Raw genomic sequence first — 27562 nt, 5'->3', positions numbered from 1 at the left:
CAGGAGCGAAGAGGCACCTGGGACTCACACCACCCGAGTGACCACGGTGTGGCCAGTGTGGGCCTCAATGAGGATGTGTGTCCAGCGTTGACCATGGTAGCTGGAGGCTAGTCCATGGTCAGCCATCAATAACTACTCCTGAATGATGACAGAAATTGTCTTTTGCCCTGTCCCCTGTAGCTGCAGTCCCGTCAGGCTCCCGAGGCACCAGGTCCATCCACACCGATCTTCCCACGCCCACCAGGCCACGGGGCTGACCCGGGAGAGGGGGTCATGGGGGAGTCAGTCTTTACTGCCCTCTGAGTCCAGACTTTTAAGATAGATTTTTGTCTTCATCTAGGGAATAATATACATAGTTTAAAATGTCATATGCTACTAAAGGGTCTCATGCACAGTAGCTGGTCTGACCTTGGCTGAGATAACCACTTTCCTCCCTGTGCCTGAACTCTCGTGGGTTCTTTTCTTTTTAGTTTTATTGGGGAGTATTGGGGAACAGTGTGTTTCTCCAGAGCCCATTAGCTCCAAGTCATTGTCCTTCAATCTAGTTGTGGAGGGTGCAGCTCAGCTCCAAGTTTAGTCGCCATTTTCAATCTTAGTTGCAGGGGGCGCAGCCCACCATCCCATGCGGGAATTGAACCAGCAACCTTGTTGTTAAGAGCTCGTGCTTTAACCAACTGAGCCATCTGGCCGCCCCTCCAGCAGCTTAGTGGCAACTCGTTGCCTTCAATCTAGTTGTGGAGGGCGCAGCTCACTGGCCCACGTGGGAATCGAACGGCAACCCTATTCAGAGCTCGCGCTCTAACCAACTGAGCCATCCGGCCGCCCCATCGTGGTTTTTTAAAAATTTAATTTTAGTTTCAGGTGACGTGCTAGTTTCTGGACTTATTCACATTAGATGTTATCCACGAACGGACTGCTGTGAGCCGTGGGGACGTGGCTCACATGCTGGCCCCGCTCCACACTTGTTATCCTTGTGTCACAAGCCACTGCGTCCACTGAGGTGTGAATACTGTTCATTGCTGAGCTTGTGGGCTATGATGACATTTTCTTGGAAGCTTTTGTTTTCCCTAGAGATAACTGCCTTGGTTGTTTCCATTTGCTTACTTTTACTTTTTGCTGTTTGGTTTTTATTTTTAACAAAATTATACATGCATATAGTTTAGTGTCAATTCGCTAAATTGTTTTTAAAGGAGGTAGCTCCTCTTCTTATTTTTTTGTTGATTTGATACATACACATCACAATATGACTACTACCAGCATAGTGTTGGCTAACACTTCCATCACGTCACATATGTATCATTTCATGCGGGTCTTTGAGATGTCCCTTACAGCATTCCAGTTTCCATCACTAACTAACAAGCTTACACCGTTGCAGTTTCAGGCATTATTTATTGACTTGCAGAAGATGAACACGTCCCATGCCACCCCCACTGTCATCACTGCCACCCATGGGCACACTTCCAACTTTCCACTTATTAGGAGAGCAGCTGGCGGCTTTAACAGAGGGAGCAAGGACAGCAGTGATGTAAGCAAGGCCGACTTTTATTTGTCTCATCTTAGTCTGTTCCAGCCGCTGTAACAACACACCAGAGACTGGGCATCTCAAACAACAGGAAGAATTTAGCCCACAGTTCTGGAGGCTGGAAGTCGGACGTTCTGGCTCCAGCACGGTTGTTCGGGTGAGGTCTCTCTTTCTGGCTCATAGTTGGCAACTTCTCGCTGTGCTCACGTGCTGGAAAGAACTGAGGATCTCTCTGGAGCCTCTTTTACATATAAGGCACTAATCCACTCACAAAGGCTCCACACTCACTCGGGAATTTAGCATTCCAAAAGTCCCCACCGACTCATACTGTCACGTTCAGTGTGAATTTGCTGAGTTAGCATTTCAATGTGAATTTGCAGGGAGACACACTGAGACCGTGACCTCTGAAGTAAAAATGTGAGCTGGTAGGCATTTGGGAAGTTGAGTGCCTTTGCTCTGGAGGTGGAGCAGACCCAGAATGCTTCCTCACCCTGTAGGGTGGCCCTCTTCCTGGGACTCTTACAAGGCTCACCACCCTCATGTGTCTGCTCCGTCCTCTAGGACGTGAGAAGGAGCACACACAATTGTTAAGGGCTATGATCTGGAAGGTGCACACATGGCCTCTGCTCACGGCTCATTAGTCAAGTGGCCACACCTACTCCCGAACTAGTAGCCACGTGCCAGGCTAAACTTAAGTGAAGCAGAGAATCAATAGTGAAGGAAAACCAGCAGTCTCTGCCAAACCTTCTCCCAGATGGTTCAAGTGTTTGAGTCTGTCTGGAGAGGCAGCAGTAACAGCTCCAAAACCACAGCAGCTTAAAACACAAAGGTGTATGTGTTTCTTGCTCACACAACATGTCACTCATAGCTTGGTGGGAGGGCTGTATCGCATCGTGGCCAGATGGGGGACCCAGCAGGGGCAGCCACATCTCCAACCCTGCTGGTGGCTACGTCAGAGGGAGAGAACCCACAATGACAATGCACTTTGGTGACCAGAACTAGCCATGTGATCTCAGCCAACCACGGGGAACCGGAAGTGCAGGCTTCCACGGGCCAGGAAGGCAGGACTCCAGGAATATTGGTGAACAGCATGAATGGCTGATCAACTGTTGGGTAACATTATTTATGACATGCAAATGCCCACAGCTGAGCTGTGTGTGGTACATTGTGATTACTTTCATGCTTTTGTATAAACTTTTGTGTTTCCTGGAGTTATGTTTTTGTTTTAATTAAATGTACTCATCATGAATTCACCCCTAAACCCTTCCCCAATTCTGTTCTCTTTGTTTTTGTTGGTATTTTTATATTTTACTGTCAATTTGGTGAGATTTCTGGGGGCAGAGGAGATAACTGTGTGATCAAGCCACTGTGCTTAGAAGTCCGATACCAGTTCTCCGATGTCATTGTTTCTTTCACATAGAAATTGTTTGCGGGTTATTTCTACAGTTGTGTAATGACTTTGGAACTCAGCAATTTCAACAGCCAGAGATCTCTTCCGTTAACTTGCTACCACTTCTGTTTTGTGATGCATCTCTGGGCCAATGGCACTGGATTTGTTCATCACTTAGCTCGTTTACTTGTTTGTCCTTCGCAGTATCGATCCTTTCCATTCATTCTCCTGGGCAACTTGGGTGTCCAGGGGAGGGTGGCATCAAGAAACATGAAATGGCCCAGAAAGGCCTAGAAATCCTTCAGTGTCTCCTCTGAAAAGCACTTATTCTCTAAGTGACCCCAAACATAAACCTGACTGCTGACGGACCTCATGCCTCCAGGGGGGTGGTGGGGAGGCCGTCCATCTGCCCCTGCAGCTCACGACAGCCTGCTTCCAGAGCAAGCAGGGGAGCACATAGCAGGACACGTTCCTGCCAAATGCTAACCATGCGGTTTGCAGCCCACAAGATGTGTGATGGCTACTTTCATGGTGGCTGCATTTTAACAAATACTACAAAGGCAGAAGGAAGAGAAGTTCTAAGAAATGTTGCCTTTAAATGCTTTTGATAAGTCACCTTGCACTGTGAGATAACTTGTTCTCAAAATACATCCCTGGCATATAGGAAATCTTTTATTTTGGGCGTATTTTCTTTTCTTTCCCTGGGAAGCATTTGTTCCCGCGACCCTAGAACTTCAGTTTCGGAGGCTACACCCCATATCCCATCGCACTGGGGACCAGTGGCAGAACTGACCCCCACATACTTGGCTGCAAATATTGCTGAACTACAGGATTTATACTAGAAGTGACACAGGAGGTCCTTCACTTGGCCTGTCTCATCCGCAGTGTGGAAAGAGGCCATTTTGTTTTTAAACGTTTATTTTTAAGTGCTTTTCCCGGACCCGTCAGCTTCAATCAAGCAGTTGTTTCAATCTAGTTGTGGAGGGCACAGCTCACAGTGACCCATGCGGGGATCGAACCGGCAACCTTGTTGTTAAGAGCACCGCGCTCTAACCAGCTGAGCTAACCGGCCGCCCCCAGAGGCTGTTTTTCTGTAGGTGGTTTTCATTTCCATGATGCCATCTTTACCCAGATAACTCTATGGTACTTTAAACATTAGCTGTGATTACAAAACTAATATAGTTTCATACAAATTTAAACAATACAGATCAATATAGAGTAAAAATACTGAATCAGGAATTTTTTACACAAATGTAATCCATGTAAAATACACCGGATTTACAGAAACAAGATCACGCCATCATTCTGTTGAGGAACTCATTTAGTTCACGCAGATGTCCTCATGGGTGACAGGTTCACAATGGGTACAGATGCCACTGAGTGGCAGGTGGCACGCAGCAGTTACAACTGTCTGGAGAGGCCGCAGGGAGCTGGTGAGATGGCCCAGTCTGGAAGACCCTATGAAGGTCAGGGGATGGCCACTCCAGAGCACAGGGCATGATGCTGGGGACGGCACTGGGTCCTGCATGGAAGACTGTCCTCCATGGGGCTGCACAGGCCAGTGGTCCACGGCCTGGGGAACATGCGCGAAGACATGTGGGGAGGTCACAGTGCTCGGTGCCCTGTTTCAAGCAGCATGCTTTCCAGAAGCAGCTTGCTGTCACTCTCCACGTAGGGCTGGTGCAGCCACAGGGACAGGTAGCTGAGGGTGAGGTCGTGGTCCGTGGTGTGAGCGAGCTCCTCAGCGACGCTGCACTTCAGGCGGAGCTCCTTCTCGTACATGTCGGACAGCTGGCGGGACACCTCGTCTGAAAGGAGGCAGGGCTCCCTGAAGGGCGGTAACTGGAGGAAGTGCTACTGGCTGGGGAGGACTCGCCACCCTCAAAAGCTCCTCGCCCAACACCAGAATCAGCAACAGCACCGACGATAATTACAACAACAAAACAAGAAAAAACCCCACCTTACTTCAAAAAAAGAGAAAGGATTTCTGCCTCTGCAGAGGAAATGGGCCTCTTTCCACCCATTGGTCTTAAACGACTAACAACGGCAACTTGCTTCATGGGTCTCTAATCACACTTTTAATATTCTTTGCCGATTATTAGGTGAATAAAGCCGAGAAGAAATCTCATTTTAAGGTGCCCCCATCTCCTCCCCTCCGAATGGATACTCTTGAGTTAAATGTCAAAGCCTGTCAGCTTCTCAGCATACCAGATCTAAGTGACACCAAATGCTCTCCTCATCTACCCTTAGAAATCAATGCAGAAAGAACTACTTACAAAAATGGGCTGTGGGCCACGTGTGAAACAGTGGGGGCCGTTTGTTCTCCTCCCCATAATGGTAATTTTCCAGTTCACAAATTCCCTTGGTAGTTGAAGACAGCTTTTCCATTTTCACCTGTATTTTAGTCTGAAAAGATATTAATTGGGAATACGAGAATATGATTTGAAATGTACTCCGGTCTCAGATTCAATAACTCTTTAAGATTTCAAAGCTAAGAAATGTAAGTCTGTTGAGACCGAAAGTCCAATAATTCAACACCGTTAACTCCATGTACAGCAAATTTCCAGGGGGATGGAGGCAGACAGTTGCTATAATTTCATTAGTTTGGATTCCTTCAGTAAGAAACCCCGGATATCCAGTCCTGGAGAAGAGGAAGTGTGCCGTGTTGTACCTCACTAGCATTTCCCAACAGCACTAATTTTTTAGCACCAAAATCCAGGAGGGACTGTAGGGCATACTCCTGCTTCTATGGAATGAAAGACATGAGAGGCATTAAATCAGGTCATTTCTGACTCTTTTATCAGCTGCCTGTGAATTTCCTGAAACCTCCGAGGCTTGGTTTCCTTATTTATAAAATACAAATAATGAAAGGCAACCCCACACACTTCACACAGGAAGGAACTGATAAGAAGTTGACCTTGACGGCGCCTCTGCACGAAGCCAGGTAGCTGCACCGCCTGCACGGCCGTTGTAGATGCCGACACCATCCCCGCTGTCCCGCGGGACTGGTCAGCACAGTGCGTCTGACAAAGCGCCTGCTGTCCTGGGGGGTTCGGAGGACAAGTTCATTGTGAAACTCCAAGCTGGAGCTATAGAAGGGTCTGTTAAGTAAAACAAATGGGTGAAGTAACTAGATCTCTGGCTTAGGTAGCACAGGGCTCCAAGCCCACATTTCTGACTCCTAAGTACAGTTAACTTGATGTCCACGGGGCAGATAGGAAAAGACGTGTAAATCATCAAAACCTGAATCCCTTGCACTTGGCCCTCCCCCTGCCCTCCAATTACATCTGCAGTGGCTTGCACTAAATTTAGCTAACATTAATTTTTAAAGAACTATAGTCCTTTCCCGATCTTTTTAGGGTCGATATTTCACTTTTTAGGGTCGATATTCCAACCCCAAGAGGCAGGACTCATCCTTTCTGTCTCACAGCTGGAAAATTCTCAAGGTTGCTGAGCTCGGCAGGGATGAAGTGAGGACTTGATACCGCACTTTCTGACCCTAGGTCTCTTGACACCCAGTGTTCTGCCCTCTCCCCTGGCAGCAGCTCCCTGATGCCACCAAATCAAAGAAAAGAAAGTCCTGGAGCCTTGATGCTAGGCCAGAGCTGCCATGCTGGACTCTGGTCATCAATGACCATACTTGTCACACACACGTATGTGAACTGACCCACGCTCACAGCTCAACTCCGACACGTCTCCTCCCACACTAGCAGACCACACTGCAAAGTGTTCGTCCAGCTTATGGAAAGGGGCACCTCTAACCCCCCACCGAGGTCAAATTCATTAAAGACACTTAAAGCCAAGTCTGGGAAACCATTCTCTCTAAAGGCTGGAGGAAAATAGAAAACACAACATTGATGTCCTTATAACGTCAGCTTTTGGTTTTGAACAAAAACTGAGAACTTCTTTCAAGCCACTTTACGATAGAAGGGATTCGTGGAGCAGACAGACAGCACCCAGGTGTTGGCCTCTAATACCATTTCCAATAAAGGGAACTGGCTCCTTGGAGAAGTGGAAGATTCTAGGACCAAAGCAGGAAATACACAGACGAGCCTAGAGCACCTTGTAAGGCCAGAAAGTGTTCAAAAAACAACTCACAATGATAGGACTTTGTCAAAGGGACACAGAAGCCACCTGAACCCCCAGTGGCCAAAGCAGGAGCAACTGGGGAACAAAATAAAGCAGTGCTGGATTGTAAGTTCAAATATAGGAAATACCCGAGAGTCCATACTGCTAGGAACAAATAAGCAAGTAAATGGAGAAAAGACAGCTCTCCCGCAGAAGAATCCACTAGAAGCCACGTAACTGTAGACGCTCTGCCCTCAGGGAGGGGCACAACTCCCCCGCTTCAAGTGTGGGCTGCAGTGACTTCCTTCTGAAGAGGGAAGAACATGACAGACACCTCAACCAGGTCATCAAGGTCACAACCAGTGACACGGCTTGTTGATAGGACGTGCCCTTCATGTGATGCGATGAGAAGGGCACTTCGCTTCTGTGATTTTTCCTCTGAAAAACCCACAACCCCAGTCAAATCCTGAGAAAAACAGACAATTCCCAGTTGAGGGACAATCTACAAAACACGTGATGAGCATTATCAAAGCCATCCAAGGCAAGGAAAGTCGGAGAAACTGTCACAGCGAACGGGCCTAAGGAGACATGGAGACAATTTACTGTGCTGTCCCGGATGGGATCCAGAGATAGAGGACACTAGGGAAAAGTGAAGAAAGTCTGAAGGGACTACCAGCCTTCGGTTAATAACAACATATCAACATCGGTTCCCTAATTATAAGGCATCGCCACACGAATGTATGAATGCGTGACAGTAAGTGTATAACGTATGACGGGGTGGGCTGGGAGCGCTCACGGTAACTGGAGACTGCTCCACCTTTCTGTAACTCTAAAACTGTCCTAAAATAAACTCTGTTCATTTAAAACATAAATGCACGGGAGCAGGCGCCGGGGTTGGGCAGACCCTGGGCCCACCTTTTCCCAGTGTGGGCTGCACTCGCAACCCTGAGCCCAGGGTGAGACAGCACTTCCTCCCTCGTTGGTCATCGGCCAGTTCTGGTTACCACTATGCCTCTCCATTTCACTAACACTTGCCTTTTTAAGAAATAACACTTCCCTTTTCAAAGAACGGAGGAAGCCCCACGCTTAAGACTGACAGAGAAGCAGTATTCAGCTAACATTTCTACAACATGGCTTTAATTGTATTACAGAAAAATACTAAGTAATAAGAGCATGGGATGTGCTACAGTTGTGAGGTTGGTGTAAGAATGGATGAAACGTGTGGGCACCAATCTAGTTCCACGCGGGATTAATTCCTTGATGATGTTTGTAATAAACCCGCTGAGTAATCAGTCAGCCTTTGGGGGCACATTTCCAACAGTGGGACACACGGTCTGCCCCGGCTCCCCGCCCCAGTCCCCAGCAGCCCCTGTACATGCACCCATTTGGTCTCTACCCATGTTGATGGGGGGTAGGGGCCCCTCATTCCTTGGCTCTCATAGACTCAGCCCAGACTTTATCTGGAAATCTCGGCAACTGGCTCACTATGAGCGTGCAGTCACCCGGTGACCGCTTTCAGGCCAGGCGATGGCATCCTCACCCCGGACCTGTGCTATGGGGCAGGGGCCTCACATTTCATCTGCTACTGCTCAGTCCATGGAGCCCATGGCTGGCCTCTTTGGACCTGACTCTACTGCTGACATCCTGCAGGCTCGCTCTCCTTACACAGGTCAGTGGGGCTGAGAAAGGAGGCCCATGAGACCAGATTGCCACGTAAGAACAGGGAGAGCGAAGGACAGCCAAGCAAAGACGTGTCCGAATGGAAGGCATGCCTCCTCTTCCCACCAGACTCCTGTCCGAAACACTTTTCCTCGTGTGGTATACGTGTGTATAGAGTTAGAAATGAGACTGTGATCTAAAAAAAGCCAATGGCATTTAGGAACAAAATCCTTCCCAGGGTTTTTTACGTTTTATAAAAGTCACATTAGTATGTGTCAAAAGTGTTTCTCATTCTAACACAATTTTGGGATTCTGTGAAATGTTTTATACCACAAAGGAACACAGTGGGTCAAGAATGGAGAGGTTCTGGTGGCACCTGGTGACACATGAAAATGACAAATGACGAGGGAATTAGTATTGAAGTGTACCTGACCACCAAGCAGTGGGGATTCAACTTCATTGGCTGTTTAAATTATTTCAAGATAGGAACTGAGCCATCCAGTTTCTTCTCTTTCAGGAACAATGTGTGCACCTGCTTTTTGTCCAAACAAAAACACTTGCATATTCGAATGGGTCAATTTGGCAAAAAATAAACAAACAAAATAATATAAATGGCCAGTTTTCAATAGCTTATTACCATGCAAATCTCAATCGATTACTCTGCCTGTGTTAATCCCCACTGGTCCAGAAGCCTGTGTGTAGACCTCACCTACCAGAGAGTGTGAATGAAGATAAAGCAAAGAAAAGAGGTATCACAGAGCCCACACCCCAGGTCCTCCTGCCTTCCCGTGAGGGGGGCTGAACCTGAGGTTACTGATGACACTGTCGCCTTGTTACCTGCACAAGTGGAGGAAGTTGGGCCGTGGGGCAAGGGTCTCTTAGCAGCAGCACCCCAAGCGAAGGGAAGGCAGAATCACAAAACAGAATCACAAAAACCTCATTGTTCATTTAGAGGAGACAAATAGACCCACACACATCAAATTATCCTGAAGATGGTATGGTGCTGCATTTCAATCACAAAGAAAAGGCAAAATTACCAAAATGTCCTCAATGTACCATCAATTTTAGTGTTTATGCATTTTACAAGTGATGTGATATTTCAAAGGGTAGTGTTCTATCCTGAAACTCTTAAACCTATTAAGTCTGCCTTATAAGCGGAATCCTAAATTTGCATTAAGTGGTATCTTGAAGAAATACAATCATATTTCACATATTCTGTTTAAAAAGGCAAGGAAGCATGTAAAGCATTAGACACATTTCCACCAAAAAAGGTGAAAATATAAAGCATCTATGTTCACGGGTAAGCTTCACTTATCCAAGTTCAACTACGCACAAAATCTTCTTTCTGTGCAGATGTGCGATGTGCTACCCACACTGCGGCCAGCTAGGTGGACAGTGAAATCCAGCCATTGGGTCACTAAACAATCATTTAAGAGTCTCTCTTATGTGCTAGAGCAGGGTGCACAGGCCAAATCCAGCCCATAGCCCATTTTTGTTTGGCCAGCAAGCTAAGAGTGGGTTTTAAGTTTTTAAATAGTTGGGGGGAAAAAAAATCAAAAGAAGAATATTTTGTGGCACATGAAATTTATATAAAATGTCAGTGTCCATAAATGAAGCTTTGCTGGGACACAGCCACAGCCGTTCGCCCACGTGCTATCTCTGGCTGCTTTCACCTTCAGCAATACCTGGCCGACCGGAATGGATGCAAGAGAGATGTAGGGCGCACAGCGCCTGAACGGATTTACTGCGGAGCCCTGGACGGCAATGACACTGCCCGGACAACACACAGGACCAAAAGGACAAAGGTCGAGGACCACAGTTTGGGGGACACCAACACTTATGGGACAGGCAGAAGAGAGACCAACAGAGGAGGCTGGGAAGGGAAAAACCAACATCTGGAGAAGGAAAGGCCACTCACAGTGTCGAATGCTGCCAGAGCCAAGCAAACCCGAAACACGCCCCTGGGGTCAGTGACAGTGAGCACGGGTGGCTGGGTCCCTGGCTCTTACCAAACCGTCTAAGGTGGCCTGCAGCTTCTCACACAGCAGCTCGAGTTCCTTACTGTATCCCGGATGCACCTTTTCTGCGTCTTCATCAGAAGCCAGGCTGCCGCTCTCTAATTCCACCTTGTTTTCACTCCTGGATAACACGAAAGAGTGGGGACAACATATATCCCATAAGCTCATGGCATTCGGTTATGATAAACCCCAGGAAACCCAATAATCACAGCAGACATTCAGCTCAGGTGTTGTTTCGTGTCACTAAACATGTTTGCTTATTTGCATACGATATTTGCATAATGATATATCCACCAGTTACTCAATTTTGCACGAAAGTTTAAGTCAGTTAAATTCAGCCTTGTGACATCCTCGGCGTAGCGCTGGGTGACAAAGATGACCAAGACATGAATGCGTTTTGTAAACTGAAGGCTGTGGCCCAGGGGGCACAAAATTAATCTGGTGGGGTCACAATCAACACTTAAGGAAAAAATTAAACATTGAAACAGAAAATATCAGAGCAGCTCAGGGAACTTGCTGGGCAGGACCCCACCAGAAAAAGGTAGCGGAAGCCTGCAGAGCACGATGTATTTGAAGAGGCTGGCGAGAGCCCAGGCACGGGTCAGGAAGGCTCTAGATTGGCCTATCGACAAAGGTAAGCTGGAGGATATGTGTATATAATTATAACTTTGACAAATTAAAAAATACATATATATGAAAGTGCAAAGAGTCATAAAGAAAACCCCCTAATCAGAATTGGCAACCGCTACCAGTTTCCTTTATAATTCCTGTCTTTTTTAAAAGACATTGCTAAGGAAAAACACTCCTGTCTCCCCTCGTACTCTCAACACTCTACTCCACGTCTGTCACCTGGTAGCCAAAGGTGGGGGAGGGGGTGTCCCCACACCATCAATTCTGATTCTCCAGATACCAGCTGGGGATCCTACAATTTAACTCAATTCTGACACTAACTAGCTGGAGATGGCATCAGCTCCCACAGGTGAAGGGCTCGGTCCCCAAGACTGACCCTCCTACCCCCTACTTCAGAAGTCAATAGGAAGTCCAGGTTGTCACCTGTACTTTGACCGACAGGCTATATATCAGAGATTCCCACGACTCCCTCGAGTTTGATTAATTTGCTAGAGTGGCTCACAGAATTCTGGAAAAGTTTACTTATTAGATTACCAATTTATTACCAAAGATATTAAGGAATAACAGCCAGATGAAGAGGTGCACAGGGGAAGGTCCAGATGCATCCCAAGCAAGCCATTTCTGTCCCTGTGGAGTTTGGAGACACGCTTCTAGCACATGGAAGCGCTCTTGTTTACCAACCCAGAAGCTCTCCGAGCCCATCCCTTCGGCTTTTGTGGAGGCTTCGGCTTTTGTGGAGGCTTCAGTTACGTAGGCATGGTTGAGTGACTCACTGCCTACCGGTGATGAATTCAAGCTCCTGCCCCTCACCTGGCTGAGAGGTAGGGAGTGATGGGGTGGTCCTGAAAGTTCCAGTCCTCTAATGGCTTGGTTGGTTCCCCTGGCAACCCGCCTCTATCCTTAGAGGCTTTCCAAAAGTCACCTTATTAATATAAACTCAGGTGTGGTTGAAAGGGGCTTATTTTGAATAACAGACACCTTTTTCACTTTTATAACTCTGGAACTATTTCAGGACCAAAAAAAACTAAATACTGTAACAAAAGATTCTCCCATTGCTCTTATCAATTAGGATATTATAAGGGTTCGGGGAACTGTGTTAGGAACAGGGGTAAAGACCAAATAGGTATTTCTTATTATATATCACAGTATCACAAAATAAAATGCAACATTATGAAGAGAGAGTCCCATTTACCTGCCATCCCAACACTCACTTTTCCTAGATGCCAGTATCATGAACTAACCTGTGTCCCTCCAATCTGTTTTTCTAATTTTCTATACAGATGTAACCACAAGGAACGTGTAGTGTAATTTTATATTTAAAATATACATATACAGTTCATACCGGCATATATCATTTCACCACTTGCTTCTTTGCTTCATATAATTTAATTCATCCATGTTGACAGAGACTACCCTTCCTGCCCTAAAAGACTCACAGAAAACGTGTGCCCAATCATTAAGGGAAAAGAGCTCCGAGCTCTACCTGTACTTACAATAAGCTGATTTTCGTGTTGGCAATATGATTTGCAGTCGCAAACCCTGCATCATTGAGTGTTTCCCATTTCAGGATTAAATTATGCCAATCGGCTGCATTGTCCTTAATTTTTCTCGCACTGACAGATGAGACAGGTTTCCTGGGTGTTGCACTTCTAAGGGTCTTTGCTGATAGGCAGTAAAAGAAACATAGTTACTATGAAATTCATGATCATAGTTGGAGGGCAAATGTCTTTATAATTCTCAACAGTAAAACGATCTGAAATGTTACATCAACTGGACAAATAAATGTCGTAGAAACAAAGAAGTCTGGATGACTGGGAAAGTTCCTGGAACAAGAAAAAAACAGCATTGTTTTTACATTTTAAGACTCACCAGAGATAATTGGATCCTTTCTCAGCTTGATGGCACCACAAAGTTTGACCTTAAGCACTGTGACCACTTTCAAAGGTAGGAAAGAAGGCAAAGTAGTGACTTTCTGCTAAAACTCTTCGATGTCCCATGCCTTAGGGTTCCCCTTACCTAGCCACAGGCACTTTGATACCTCACACGTGTGCAGAGCTTTGTGGCTCACGAGTGCTTGTCATCCCCAAACCCTGACAAGGCTGGGCCCCATGGACGCAGAGATGATCTCCATGCTTAGGACACAGGAAGAAGTCCTGACTCCCTCTCTGCCTCAACACTTATCTCAAGTCCCACCTGGAACCCCCCTCCATCTCCAGCTAAAAGGAACTACTGGCATTTCTGGAAAAGTGGAGTCACCTGCAGGCTTTTGCACATGCAGTTCTTTCTGCTAGAAAGTTCTTTCCTTCCTGGGGTGAGTGCTGCCCAGGCTCTAAGACTCATCCAGCTTCCAGCTCCTGTGGAAAGCAACCCCCAGAACACCAAAAGCCAACTCAGGCCATTTGGGCTCTCCCAGCTCTGCTGTGCCCTCTCTCCTTCTCCACTTAGAACCCCTTAAAAGCTTCTCTTGGCCCACAGGACGAAGCCCAAATTCCGTGAGGCCCCTTCAGGAGTCCAGAACACACACAACAGTGGTACAGTTTGGAGATTAGACTCTGAAGACCATACTGACTGGGTTAGAACCCAGCTCTCCCACTGCCAGCTGTGCAATCTTGGGTGAGTTAATTAACCTCTCAGAGCCTCAATGTTCTCATCTGTAAAATGGGGATAAAATATATCTACTTCAAAGTGTTGATGTAAAGATTAGATAACATATGTAAAGTTGTGAGGGCCTGGCATATGGCAAGTAATCAACAGAGTATCTGTTACCACAAGGACCTCTCCGGTGTGTTTTTTCCACCACCACCACCACCACCACCACCACCACCACCACCAGCAGCAGCAGCAGCAGCAGCAGCAGCAATAAACTCAATTCTGACACTATCTACATGCAGAGAGCATCAGATCCTACAGGTTAAAGACTCAGTCCTACAAGACTGCCCTCCCCGACTTCCACTTTAGAAGCCACTCCCAAGTCCAGGTTGTCACCTGTTGACCTACCAGTTATAGATGGGAGGTTCCAAAGACTCCTCCCCTGAGTTTGATTAATTTGCTAGAGAGGCTCACAGAACTCAGGAAAACACTACTTACTGGATCACTGGTTTATTATAAAAGGATATAACTCAGGAACTGCCAGATGGAAGAGATGCATAGGGCAAGGCGTGTGGGAAGAGGCGCTCTCCCTTTTCCTTGAGTGCTCCACTCTCCCCGAGTCCCCACCTGTTCACCTACCTGGAAACTCTTGAACCCTGTCCTTTTCCTTGTGAGTTTTATGGTGCCTTCATAACATAGGCATGATTGATTAGATAATTGGTCATTGATTCAACCTCCAGCACCTCTTCCCTTCCTGGAGGTGGGGGTTGGGGGTTAGGACTAAAAGTTTCAACTCTCTAATCACAAGGCAGGTTCCCAGACAAGCATCCCCCACCCTTAGGTGACCTAGGGCCATTCCAAAAGTCAATCATTAGCATAACAAAAGAACACCTTGACCACTCTTACCACTTGGGAAATATCATGGGTTTTAGGAGCTCTGTGCCAGGAATGGGATGAAGACCAAACATTTATTATAAAAAATAAACCATAATACCACAACCTCTGTGACCTAAGTCCTGTCCGTCACCTCTCCAGCTTCTCCCACTTGCTCTGATTTTGATCTGAAATATTTTTCCTGTCAGTGTGTGTTCCCAGTCACCCAGTTAACTCCTAGTATATTTATGGCTCTGCTTTTAAATGGCATACTGGCTTTTCAGTTATTCTTTACTTATACAACTAACTTATATTAGTTGAACGCCTACAATACATCAGGCATGGGGGATGAAGTGAGTGAATGAGACAGACCAGGTCCGCTGTCATGGGACTTACTTTCCCAAGAGGAAGTGGACAGCGGCAATGAGATTATCATGATCAGTTTAGATCGTAAGTGCCATGTAGAAAATAAAATGGGCTCTTGTGTTAGAGTAACCCCCGAGAAGGTGTCAGTTAGGCTGAGGCCTGAATGAGAAGCCCTACGGTGAGAATGGCCTCAGTGAGTTTGAAAAAAGAAAAGACCTGTGTGGCTAGAATGAAACAGAGAACAGGAGTAGAAAGTGGGAAGCAGTTAGGCAATTAGAACTTTACAGGCTGAGATAAGAAGTCTGGGTTTATTCATTCCAAGTCAATGGAAAGTGAGCAATGAGCTTTGGGTAGGAAAGTGACATGATCTGATTTAGGTTTTTAGAAAGTCACTTCCACAAAAAAGTCTTCCTAAAACACCAAGGTGGGTTGGGATTTACTGTATTAGACATCTGGAACATCCCATACGTCAGCTATCATGACACTCACCGGTGTAGTGGATTTGCTTGTTTAAGGTCTATATTCCCCATTCAGACTGTAAGTTCCAGCAGTGTACGGACTATACTTGTCCTGTTCCCTCTCATAACCTCAGCACACAGTAGGTGTTGAATAAAATGTGTTAAATGCAGAAACAGTTCTTATGACCTGTACTATATAATCTGCTAAGGGATTCTCTGCCCCAGTAGGGGCTCCTTAGGGTGAGGACCACATCTGATTCCTCATCTGTCTGCCCCACATCTAGCACATATTTAGGAACCAAAACCAGTTCTGACTTCAAGAATCTCACAAGCTAGTAGGAAGGACAGACCAGTAAGAGTCACAGGACTGGGTGGAGTGAGGTAAAGGACAGTAGGTGACTCCATTACTTATCCCCTGAGCCTCGGCTCCCCATCAATTGACATTACTTCATGGGATCGCTGCGAGGCTCAAAAGCGCTGATCCACGTAAGGTGCTTGGAACGCTACTTGACACATAGTGAGCACTCGCTGAACGATAGCTTTTATTACAGGCAAAAAGCTCTGTGGCTGGTAATTCCGACTGAGGAGAGTTCAGGAAAAGTGCTCGGCTAATGCTAATTTATAATGACAATTATAATTTGAATGTCAGGATCTGCTGACACTCCTTTGGGTGCAGCATCTCGTTCTAAGAGTATACGTGAAAAAACTGATGCTCGGGAAAACTGGCGGGCTCCCGGATCGACTGCAGAGCCCGCGCAGGGCCAGAGGGTTGGGATGGGGCAACGCACGGATCCCATTCAACCCGAGAGGCTCCCGGCCTCAGGCCCAGCCCGCGGTCCGCGCCGTGACACCCACAACCGCCCCACCACGGGGAAGCGGCCCACCTTACGCACCATCCATGCAGTCTGCCGATATCCCCGGAAAGAGACCCGAAGCCCCGCCCACGCCGCCGGAAGCCGGATGCATCACTTCCGCCGCGCCCCTCCCGCCTCCACTTGTAGCTCTGTCGCTCTAGCCCTCGGCGGAATCCGCTGTCGCTCGGCGGGCCGGCCCCGTTGCCCGGGGAACGAGCTCCCGGCAGCCCCCGCGTCCCGGAGTCCAACCCCGCCTCCTCCCGCGCGGCGGGGCCGAGGAATCCCGAGGGGCGGCCGCGGGAGGTGAGTCCGGCGCCGCGGCTGGCGGCCCCACTGTCCGGCCCCGCGCCCCTTTCTCTGCCTCCCCGCCGCCGCTCACGCCTCCCTCGGCCCAACCTTCCCTCGCCTCAGCGCCTCGGGGTCGCCCTGCCGGTCTTGCCCCGTTTCCCGCTCCCGTCGCTCCCGCGCGGGTCGCCGAGGCTGAATGCCGTCACGCTGGAGGCGCCGGGCTAACGCCTGGCCAAACCCCGCGGTCCGCCGAGCGGGGCAGCCGGCCGCCCCTCCTGTGCTGCGCCGGCCGCTGCCCATCCGCGGGCCCTCCGCCTCGCGGGCCGGCTCCCCTCGCTCCTCCCACACCGCTCCTGCCCTCGCCGCGCCTTCGCACCCCTTCTGCCCGCGGGCCTCGAGGCTGCAGCTCCCCGGTCCTCTGATTGACGTTGCGTCTGTCTCCCGACCCCTCGGCCCTCGCGCCGTCGTCCGCCCACCAGGCCTGGGCACGGACCCAGGGGGTGCTCAGTCAGCGTTCGGTAAATGGGTACATGAACCACTCTCTCCGTCCTGTTTTAAGGCCTGGGAGGCAGAATAGGTCGTGCAGGGTAAAGAATGGGATTCAGGGCACAGCGCTGCCCCCTCCGAACTGTGTGCTCGGGGCAGGTGATATCACTTGTCTAAGCTCCAGTTTCATCATCAGTAAAATGCAGATGATAGTGGTTTCTGCCTCTGTCTTGGTGGGAAGATTAAATAGGTCAGTGCACGTGAGGTGCTAAACACAGTGCCTGGCAGGCGCTACCTTTCCAGAAAGAATAGCTGCTGTCCTTGCCCACATGCTCTACTTCCATTTCTCTTCCCCGCTCTTTGTTCTTTCTCACTTTCTCACTGAGATTCAGGAATTTGTTCTGTTGCTTCTTCTGTTTCATCTGGTGGCAGAATGTGGGGGACCAGCCTGGGTGCACATTTGCTTTATCTGCTGGAGTGATCAGTTGCACTTGGGGTTGACTGCCTCTTTGTCCTCAACGTCTTGTAAACTTTAAGGGAAGGACTTCTGGGAAATCCCCAAACCCAAATCCCAGCATGTGTCCCTTGTCACCAGTGTCTCCTGAGCTGCAAGGCTTTTTATAGTTCCTCACAATCAGCTACAACGCACCTTGATGAGCCTCTGATCTTACTGTTCTTTGGTAACCCAACTTACATCCCAGGTCCTTATTTCGGGTCCATTGTATGCCAGCCACCATCCCAGGCTCTAGGGATTGAGTGGTGGACCAGGCAGCCCTCGCCCCTGCCCTCAGGGAGCTTCTCCCCAGAGAACCAGCAGGTACAGGCATAGGGGTGCTCTGCTTCAGTTTTCAGGGCTGGCTTGGAGAGGGGTGGTGGGGAAGACCGGCTAAGGATAGTCTTCTGAAGGAGTGACTAGTGGGCAGCTTTTGTTAGTTTTAAGTTACTTTGTAGCCATTGTCTTTTTCAATGGAAAAGTGGATTTGCAGTGTTGTCTTGGAGAAGTTACACTTGGAGTTTAAGGAAGGTAATGTTTCATGGTAGCGAGCATCTGTCTTCGTAGTTGGACAGAATGGCTGCTGGAACTTAGGAAAAAGAAGGAACTGCATCGGGCAGAGCAGTTGATTGAACATGGAAAAGTGAAAGAGCAGATCTGGAAACAGTTACATGAAAAGAAGCTTCGGGGTCAAACAGGAGATTTCTGGATCTCATGGAGCACAAGGAGCATGGTAGAATCAGCAGGGAGTAGTAGAAGCGAGCTATTGTTCAAAGTGCGTGTTCACTTTTAAATGAGTGTATTCTTTGGCCCTGGACTGAAGACCAGTGCATTTTTGCATAATGATGACTGTAACTACGGTAGAGTAGTCTTACATCTTGGGCTGTTGTACTTTGGGATTTCTGGCACAGTGTTTTGACTGGTCTTTTGCAGCACCACGAAGCATGTAGACTGGAAGCAAAGACCGGAAGGAGTCCATTGAAGGATACGGAGACAAACGATGACGGTGCCGTGTGGTCACTGCCCTCAGAGTGTTCTGTGAAAGCAGAGAAAGGCCCACTAAGTGTCAGAGGAAGTCTGTGAAGGCTTCCTGGTGGAGAACTAGTCCTTACAAGCTGTGTAGGGCCATGGGGAAGGGAGGAGAGGGACTTTGCAAAGACATACAGGTCATGGTGTGTTCGGGGACTGTGGTGGAAAGTCCACTGTGGCTGCAGCATAGAGTGTGTGGAAGGAGGAGCAGCCTGGCATGGAGCTAGATACAGATCGTGTTTAAAATGTTCTACTTCCATGCTTTCATCAGGCTTTAGCCTATGAGCGGTGGCTTATCAGGCACGGGACCAAGGAAGTGACAAAATTTCATCTGGAAGATAAAAGGCTGCCTCAATCTCCTCATGTTCAGCCATAAGATTTTAACACTTAAAAGAATAGGTGTTGGGGCAGCCGGATGGCTCAGTAGGTTAGAGCGTGAGCTCTGACCAACGGGGTTGCCTGTTCGATTCCCACATGGGCCAGTGAGCTGCGCCCTCCACAACTAGACTGAAGACAATGAGCTGCCGCTGAGCTTCTGGAGAGGTGGCCAGATGGCTCAGCTTGTTAGAGCGCGAGCTCTCGATGACAAGGTTGCCGGTTCAATTCCCACACGGGATGGCAGGCTGCACCCCCTGCTGCTAAAGATTGAAAACGGCCACTGGACTTGGAGCTGAGCTGCGCCCTCCACAACTAGATTGAAGGACAATGACTTGGAGCTGATGGGCCCTGGAGAAACACACTGTCCCCCAATACTTCCCAATTAAAAAAAAAGAAAAAAGAAGACTAGGTGTTGTAGCCAGATTTTAAAAAGAGATTATACAACCAGGATTCTTATTGTCACTTCCTAGAGATTTTGGAGAAAATCCTTAAAGCATTAGAGTTGTCAGAGTGCTCTGGCAACTTACGGCCACTGAACTGCTAAGTGAATGATTTGGACTAGATTTGTCTTAGCTCCAGTTTCTGCCAAGATGACATTAGGGTGCCATCAGTCAGCATGGTGAGCTGCCACCTTCCCAGTGTAGGGGGTCGATGGTACTAACAAGGGGAGAAGCCTCCTGACCTGTTGTGGAGCGCGGTTTTGTATTTTTAATGGAAATGTTTGTGACCAAGGAAGCATTATTGACTTTAAAAATTGGATTGAGATTGTTGAAATGGGGACAGATAGCAATCGTGCCTACCTCACAGGTTTTTTGTGAGGATTTAATGAGTTAGTGTGCAAGGAAGTTTCTATTAAGTCATAGTGTTAGCTATTACCGTTATTGCTATTATTATTGTTGTCATTTTGGTTTTAGTGTCCCGTGTCCTTAAATGACCTACATGCTTTCCCAGGGTGTCTGCCAGCAGCCCTGATAGCCATTTTGCTGTCATTTGATTTCTGGGTCATGTGGGTCTTGCCCACCTTTCTGGAGTACTCGCACAAACCAAGGATTGGTCTTGTTCTTAAAAAGTTATACATTTATGAACTGTGCTGCTGTATGAACAGAACCAGAGTTCACCATCCCAATTTTCCTTGCAGTAGGCACTTAAAACTGTGTGACCTTGGGCAAATTTCTGAATCTTCCAGAGCTTCAACTTCTGCTAAAAGAGTGTGTGTTAGTTGGTGTTCTTAACCGTCACAGAGGGATATGATTATTTTTGTCACCTGTAGAAAAGTTCTCTGAAGTGACCCCGCTTATCTCCCTGTGTTGGCTATTGTGACTACCAAGCGAGGTAGGAATCTGAAAATTCTTGGAAAACGGCATATTCTGTACAGATTGGGGGGCGGGGAGTGGGGGGGGGGTTATTATTCCAGGTTTGAATTGAACCATATTGGAGAAAAGATCATATTTTGCTGCTCTTCCATTCGTGTCACTAATTCCTTCCTTGCAAATGTTCCTTTTTTATAACTCATTCATTTATTCAGTAAATATTTACTGGGCATCTCTGATGTGCCTGACCTTTTCTAGGTGCCAGCGGCTAGAGGAGTGAGTGAGGCAGACGTGGGCTCTGCTCCGGTGGGGCTTACAGACCAGGGGTGGTGCAGGGGCTCAGGCAGAGATGGTGAGTCAACAGAAAAGAAAGAAGTGTATGGGGAGGGGGTGTGAGAGAGAGTGCTCGGGGGGCAGAGGGGCCACTTTAGGGGTGGCCGGGTAAGGTCTTGTGGAAGAGGGGACATTCTAGCAGAGACCTACATGTTGAGAAGAACAAGCGCTGAGTGACACCTGCAGAAAGAGCATTCCAGCTGGAAGGAACAACCAGTGCAAGGGCCTCTGGGTGAGTTTCATTAGAAGAGGGCTTGGAAGTCAGTTAGCTCTGTAGAAATAGAAAACCCACAGTTCAAACAGACCATAAAACCAGCATCCCAAGAAGTTTCTACTAGAGGGGCTTGAAATCTCCATGGACCTAAAGGGCTAAAATGTCCCTCCAGGTCGAAGCAGGTGCAGACATCCACCTGTGCTTGTATGTCAGAGCTGTGACTGACGTTGGAAAGGGCCCAGGACTTGGAGGGAGCAGACCCAGATTCAGGTCTCAGCTGTGTGGTCTTGGGCCAGACGTGTGAGCCTCTGGCCTTCAATCCCTTCCTCTAAAAGTTGGGGACGATGCCAGCACCTATGTATGTTACAGGGTAGGGTGAGGACTGAGTGAGTGAGTGAGCTCTTGGTAATTAGAATGTGCTGTGGAAGGATTGAGTATCTATTGAGGGAAACTCGGAATCCAGAGTGCCAAGAGGTACAGTCACTGAGGAACAGGCACTGTGCAGTCGAGGCCCTGGGCTCTGAGGACGTTACAGGCCTCCAGCCGGGGGACCGTCGTCTCAGCGTATTGCGTCTGGGATTGGTTCGCTGTTCTAGTGCAGCTGTCTTTCCTGTTTCTCTCTTCCACATTCCATCCTACAGGATATTTCTAGTAAGCCTTTTCCCCACTAATCCACGCCGCTCTCTCCCTCTTATCAGGACCCACAGATTTGCACCTAATCACACGGGGTTTGGTATATTTTCACGGCTTCTTTGCCTCCCTGGCTAGATCCTCAGCAACTTGAGAAGAAGAACTGTTTTGAATGTCGCTTCCGCCCCTCCCTAGTATTTATCACCATACAAGTTACGGGGGCCAGTACAAATTCAAGTGCATTTTGAATAAAAATGCTCCAAAGTGATCTGGGTGACACACTCTCTCTGTGTAATTAAGCTCCAGCTATACTGTTTACCCGCCTGAAAGTTCCTTGTTCCCCCTGGTGAACGTGGCTTCTCTCTGGCATGACTAGAGTTGGAAGGATTACAGTGCCTGTTCTTTAGCCCCCAGGTTTCCCAGGTAAACATTCCTCTTCTGCCTGTGGATCCTCTGTGGAGACCTTGACCATGGCATCCGTGTCAGAGCCTGGTACGTTCAGAGAGTTCTGCCCTCTGTACTATCTCCTCAATGCCATCCCCACGAAGATCCAGAAGGGCTTCCGTTCCGTGCTGGTCTACCTCACGGCCCTGGACACCAGCGGGGACTACATTGCCGTGGGCAGCAGCATCGGCATGATCTATCTGTACTGCCGGCACTTCAACCAGATGAGAAAGTACAGCTTCGAGGTGAGTCCCGCTTTCCTCTACACCGTACTGCGCGTGCGCGAGCCGTGGCTCATGTTTAACGTGTCGTGAGTTTCGGCGCGCGGTAACTTACTGCTTATTTGCTGGAACGTGGCCTGCGTCTCTCATCCCGGCAGCACTTCACAAGCGTATGTGGTTGGGGTGGAATATAGCTAAAAACATTGGTGTTTTTAAGTTGTTTTTCCTGCCTCCAAAAATGTTGCCTCCCTTTAAAAAAGAACATTTTAGTGTTGACTACTTAGAAGACTTTGGAAGTAGGTGTTTTTTCCTAAGTGTTTTGTTTCTCAGAATACCTTGAAAGACTTGCCGGAGTAATCTCTAGTTATCCTATTGAACTTATTGTGAAGAAAGGACTAGTATCAGTACTGGCCGGCTGCCAGAACAGCTACATTAAATAAGATCACAGCCGTAGAACCGCCAAGGGCATCCCGCCTGGCCTGTTCTGCACTGGTTGACTTGGGCATGTCTGTTATTGTAGATGTTGAGGGACGCCAAATAGTGGTGGACCGTCATGGGATTCACCCATTGAGTTAGTATCTACGCTTTATTTAGTGCGTGGTTTTTTTCTAGAGTGACTCAAAGGCGAGTGAGTCATGGCTCCTACCTCATGACCTTGTGGGGCTGTACTCTGTCTGTGGTTAGTAGGCTTTTACGGACTAAGACAAGGCTTTGTGTTTAAGAGAAATGTTTCCAAATATCTGCATTTTAGTCAACGTTCAACTTTAATTAAAGTCTTCATTTAAACTTAGTTTTTCTTAAGCCTCTATACTCAATTTAAAATAACAAAAATGGTTAGCTTGCATTATAGCACTTTCTGAATGCCAGGCATTACTCTAAGCTACACTTTGTAAGCGGGCATTTTCCCGCCAAATCGCGTTGTAACGCGGGGCTTTTTTGACATTTTCTCGCCAAAATTAGACTTTCCGTAAAATATTCATATCTTTCGATCTATTTGATATTTTTCTATGAAACTTTCAGTGTTTCAGTTTAAAAAGAGGTGCAAAATATGTGTTATTCTCGTCTCCCGCGCTTTGGTATAAAAAGCGATATGACGAGTTTACTCGTTTCCCGCAAAAAATGTGTTAACTCATTTTATCCTCACAGAAACTGTATAAGGCAGATGTTATTATTTTCATCCTCGTTTTACCAGGTAGACAACTGAGGCACACAGAGGTCAAAGGACTTGTACAAGGTCAGGCAAGGTTAACCTTGGGACTTGCCCAAGGTTAGTAAATGGTGACATCATTGTCTGAGCTTGAGCAGATTGGCTCTAGAGTTTATATTAATATTTTTTATAAAAATTAAAACTGCTATTTCTTTTCTTTGATTAATAGCTTATGGATTTGCTGGAACAAATTCCTCAAACATTTAAGACCATTACATAGTTGATCTTTAAAACTATAGTTATGAATTAATATATCTGAAATCTCTCAAATACTTCAAACACTTAATACGGAAGACTTTGAATCCAATATAGTGAACCCCTAACAGAATAAACCAAAGAAATCAAACTGCTAAAAACTAAAGACAAAGAAAAATCTTAAAAGTAGCTGGAGAAAAATGACACATTACCTGTGAGGAATGATGATTTGAAAGACTGCAGATTTCTCATCAGAGACCATGAAGGTTAGAAGACAGTGGTACAACATTTTTAAAGTACTGAAATAAAAGAACCGTCAACTAAGAATTCTTTAACCAGTGAAAATATCTATCAGGAAAGAAGATGAAATAAAAATATTCTCAGATGGAAGAAAACTAAGGGATTCATTTCCAGCAGACCTGCTCTAAAATCAGACAAAAAGAAAGTGATACCAGAAAGAAATTTGGAACATCAGTAATAAATGAAAAATAGTAAATATCTGGATAAATACAATAGTGCATTTCTCTCTTCTTGAGTTCTTTAAAATATATTTGACAGGTAGCAAAAATTTTTAAAAATTGATTGAGTTATTTTTGGGGGGCTGGCCCAGTGGCTTGGGCAGTTGGAGCTCTGTGCTCCTGACGCTGAAGACTGCTGGTACGATTCCCACATGGGCCAGTGGGCTCTCAACCACAAGGTTGCCAATTTGACTCTTCAACTCCCACAAGGGATGGTGGGCTGTGCCCCCTGCAACTAACAACGACAACTGGACCTGGAGCTGAACTTTACCCTCCACAACTACGATTGAAAGGACAGGAACTTGACTTGGGAAAAATCCTGGAAGTACACACTGTTCCCCAATAAAGTCCTGTTCCCCTTCCCCCCGCCAAAAAAAAAAGTTGGAAAAAAAAATTGATCGAGTTTTTAATGTATATGTATGTAGTAACATATAAGACAACTATAATATAAAAGAGGAGAGTAAGGAACCTATATGGTGGTAAGGTTTCTACATTCTACTTGAAGACGTAAAATAATGAGTCTAAATAGATTTTGAAATGTGAAGTGTGTGTGTGTTGTGTGTGTATGTGTGGTAATCCCTAGAGCAACCACTGGAAAAAAAAAACAAAACAACAAAAAATCTGTATAATACGGTATAGTAAAAATCACTATAGACATGTCAAAATGGAATTTAAAAAATGTTCAAACAACTCACAGGAAAGCAAGAAAGGGGAAACAGAAGAAGGAAAAACAAGGAACAAATAGAAAACAAATACAATGATAAACCTAAATCAAAATGTATCAATAATTATATTAAATGGAAATTATCTCATGTATCAACTAAAAAACAAATTGGAATGGAGAAAAAGAATCATGAACCAATTACATGTTGTCTTTAAGAAATGCAGTTTAAAATGAATGATATAGGAAGGTAAAAAGTAAAAGGATGGAAAAAGACACACCATGTAACACTAATCCAAAGAAATTTGAGGTGGCCATATTAATATCAAAGTAGTCTGAGCAAAGAAATAACCAGGGCTAAAGAGAAACATTGCATAATGAAAAAAGGGTCAGTTCACGAAGAAGACACTGCAGTCCTAAACAAACAGCTTCAGTACACAAAGGAAAAACTGACATAACTGAAAGAAAAAGTAGAGAAATCCACAATTACAGTTGGAGACTTCAGCACCTCTCAGGAATAGAAGTAGTGACAGAAAACCAACCAGGATATAGAACTGAGCAACGCTATGAATGAGCGTGATCTAATGGACATTTTTAGAACATTCCACCCAACAGCAGCTGAGGACACGTTCTTTACAAGTGAACATAGATCGTATTCTGGGTCATAAAACACGCCTCAAAAATTTAGAGCAGGCTTTCCAGGCTCTTGTGTTTTACCTTGTTTTGTTTTTTCACTTTTTAATTGCAGTATAATTTCCATAAAGTGTACAAGTTAATGAATTTATGTGTGTATACGCCCTTGTCATCACACAGATCAAGATACAGAACATTTCCAGCAGCCCAGGAGACACCCTGGTGCCACCTCCCAATCAGTACTTGTCCCCAAGGCCCCTCTCTTCCTACTTCTAACACTGTAGAGTAGTTTTGCTACCCCCTTGGGTTTAATTCACTGTTGAGTAACCTTCAGCATCAAGGCTTAGTGTTTCAAGGGTTTTGTTGTTGTTGTTCCAGAAAATGTGTTTGGATGGAACTGGAATACAGAGCAGGACATGGAGCAGTGTGGGATAAGGCCAGAATGGCGGGCCGGGCGCCCCCATGAGGCTGAGGGCTGGAACCTGCCCCTGGGGCAGGGTCAGCTCCAGGACCCTCTGGGCCACGTGTGCACTAGTGTGCACTGGTAGAATTTGGACCCCTTACTCGGATTACAATTACAGCTGGTTTTCTTTTATAAAACACATGTCTCATTGATAGCTATTTTATTGTCCTTTTAAAAAAATACAGGTGGGCTCAGTTGGTTTGAGCACAGTGCTCATAATACCAAGGTCGCCAGTTTGAGTCCCACATGGGCTAGTGAGCTGCACCCTCCAAAACTAGATTGAAAACAACAACTTGACTTGGAGCTGATGGGTCCTGGAAAAACACACTGTTCCCCAATATTCCCCAATAAAATAAAATAAAAAAATATATATATACACCTATATACACATATATAGGTATATATATAAACTATTTTAAAAATTCCTGCCACCTATCTCAAAAAAATCTTAAGGAAACTAGAGTTTAGTGCTCTCCAGAATGAAACTGCACATTATACCTAACTGCCAGTTTTAAGGTTTACCGAGAATTAGTTTTCTGTTTATCATGCGATGAGCCCTATGGGCTTTGAAGGAATATGATACGCTAGGATAGCCTCTGCAGGGACGACCAGAATGTGGGGGAACCTAGTACAAATGACTGGACCCAGCAGACTAGGAGGGGACCCCAGGAAAAAAACCCGTGTATATGGTTTTAGCTAATTTTCCCTCAGGGACCATAAAAAAATATATACTGGGGCCCAAATCCACACTTGGCAGCGCTGAGTATCAAAAAGCATTTTTTGAGCACCCATCGAGTATAGATTATAAACTTGTAATTGTGGAAACTCACAAAGAAAGTGGAAAATAAAAATTCTGCTTTGGAAAGAACACATAATTTGGAGTTAGGATGTTAGGGTTTGAAAACAAAGCTAAATATCTGTGTGTAAAACAAAGAGATGTGGGGGAACACCCCCATACAGTTCACCATGGTTACCTAACGCTAGGTGAGGGTTGAGAATGGGGCATGGTGAGGGAGGGTGTGGAGGAGAAGGAATTTTTGTTTTCCCTTAATACTGTGGAATTACTAGAATTTTTTGGTAATAACGTCTTCGTATATTACTTGTGGAAACACAACACCACAAAGAGTTGCTTTCAGCTTTGGCTGTCATTAGTGTGTGATCCTAGCGATGAATTAAATACTTATGCCGTTGTTATTATTGTCATCTTTGTCTTCAGAGCTCGTCTTAGAATCATTTGCTACAATCCCAGGCTTTTACAGATAAAGGACTGTAAGATTCCTGCTCCAGGCCACAGGGCTGATTGCCTAACCACTGTGCTCACTTCTGGTGCGAGGTGGCGGGGCTTCCACAGAAGCCTGGGTGTGGAAGACAGTAGCAACCAGATTCAGGGGCTCTGGAATTTCCAAGGGAAGATCGAGAGATGCATTGACTAGTTTAATTGAGGGGGAAGCTAAGATTTTATGGGAAGGTAAAGAAAAACAAACGTTAGTTTGCCCTCTAAAACCATGTATGCCATGGATGAAAGATCATGTTTTCAAATGCAGTATGTTCCTAAAGAAGAAAGCAGACCTTTTGTGTGATAAACATAGTCTGGCATGTGTTTTCAAGAATAGTGCCTTTGGAAACCTTTTT

At 46.4% G+C, this 27562-nt stretch overlaps 2 protein-coding genes across 8 annotated transcripts in view; one reads left to right on the top strand and one right to left on the bottom strand.

The window, feature by feature from the left end:
• Positions 1–1524: 1524 nt before the first annotated feature.
• Positions 1525–16655, bottom strand: CINP (cyclin dependent kinase 2 interacting protein). Of its 4 annotated transcripts, none has more exons than XM_019747191.2 (5): positions 16467–16655; positions 12781–12949; positions 10649–10778; positions 5189–5318; positions 1525–4720 (listed from the first exon to the last, which is right to left on the bottom strand). In XM_019747191.2, the coding sequence occupies exons 1-5, from the start codon at positions 16537–16539 to the stop codon at positions 4518–4520; spliced, it is 705 nt and encodes a 234-aa protein (XP_019602750.2). In that variant the 5' UTR covers positions 16540–16655; the 3' UTR covers positions 1525–4517. The 4 variants fall into 4 exon arrangements, with proteins under 4 accessions (XP_019602750.2, XP_074183006.1, XP_074183005.1 ...); XM_074326905.1 differs by having other exon boundaries at positions 4514–4754; XM_074326904.1 differs by having other exon boundaries at positions 4531–4800.
• The window catches only part of TECPR2 (tectonin beta-propeller repeat containing 2), an 86973-nt gene continuing 76007 nt past the window's right edge, over positions 16597–27562 (top strand). For 2 of the 4 annotated variants that reach the window (XM_019747190.2, XM_074326898.1), the window contains exons 1-2: positions 16597–16730; positions 21996–22277. In XM_019747190.2, the coding sequence (XP_019602749.2) occupies positions 22059–22277 (219 nt within the window). In that variant the 5' untranslated portion in view covers positions 16597–16730; positions 21996–22058. The other 2 variants (XM_074326897.1, XM_019747189.2) reach the window with 2 other exon arrangements.

The sequence above is a fragment of the Rhinolophus sinicus genome, linkage group LG03 (assembly GCF_036562045.2).
Source record: "Rhinolophus sinicus isolate RSC01 linkage group LG03, ASM3656204v1, whole genome shotgun sequence".
In the NCBI taxonomy this organism is placed as follows: Eukaryota; Metazoa; Chordata; class Mammalia; order Chiroptera; family Rhinolophidae; genus Rhinolophus; species Rhinolophus sinicus.
This window is presented reverse-complemented; position numbering and strand designations above follow the sequence as displayed.

Coding starts and splice junctions, on each gene's coding strand:
- CINP (XM_019747191.2), bottom strand. CDS start 16,539: ATGCATCCGGCTTCCGGCGGCGTGGGCGGGGCTTCGGGTCTCTTTCCG. Junction 10,779..12,780: donor AACACGAAAATCAGCTTATT/GTAAGTACAGGT, acceptor CGTGTTATCCAG/GAGTGAAAACAAGGTGGAAT. Junction 4,721..5,188: donor GTGGCCCACAGCCCATTTTT/GTAAGTAGTTCT, acceptor GCCTCCTTTCAG/ACGAGGTGTCCCGCCAGCTG.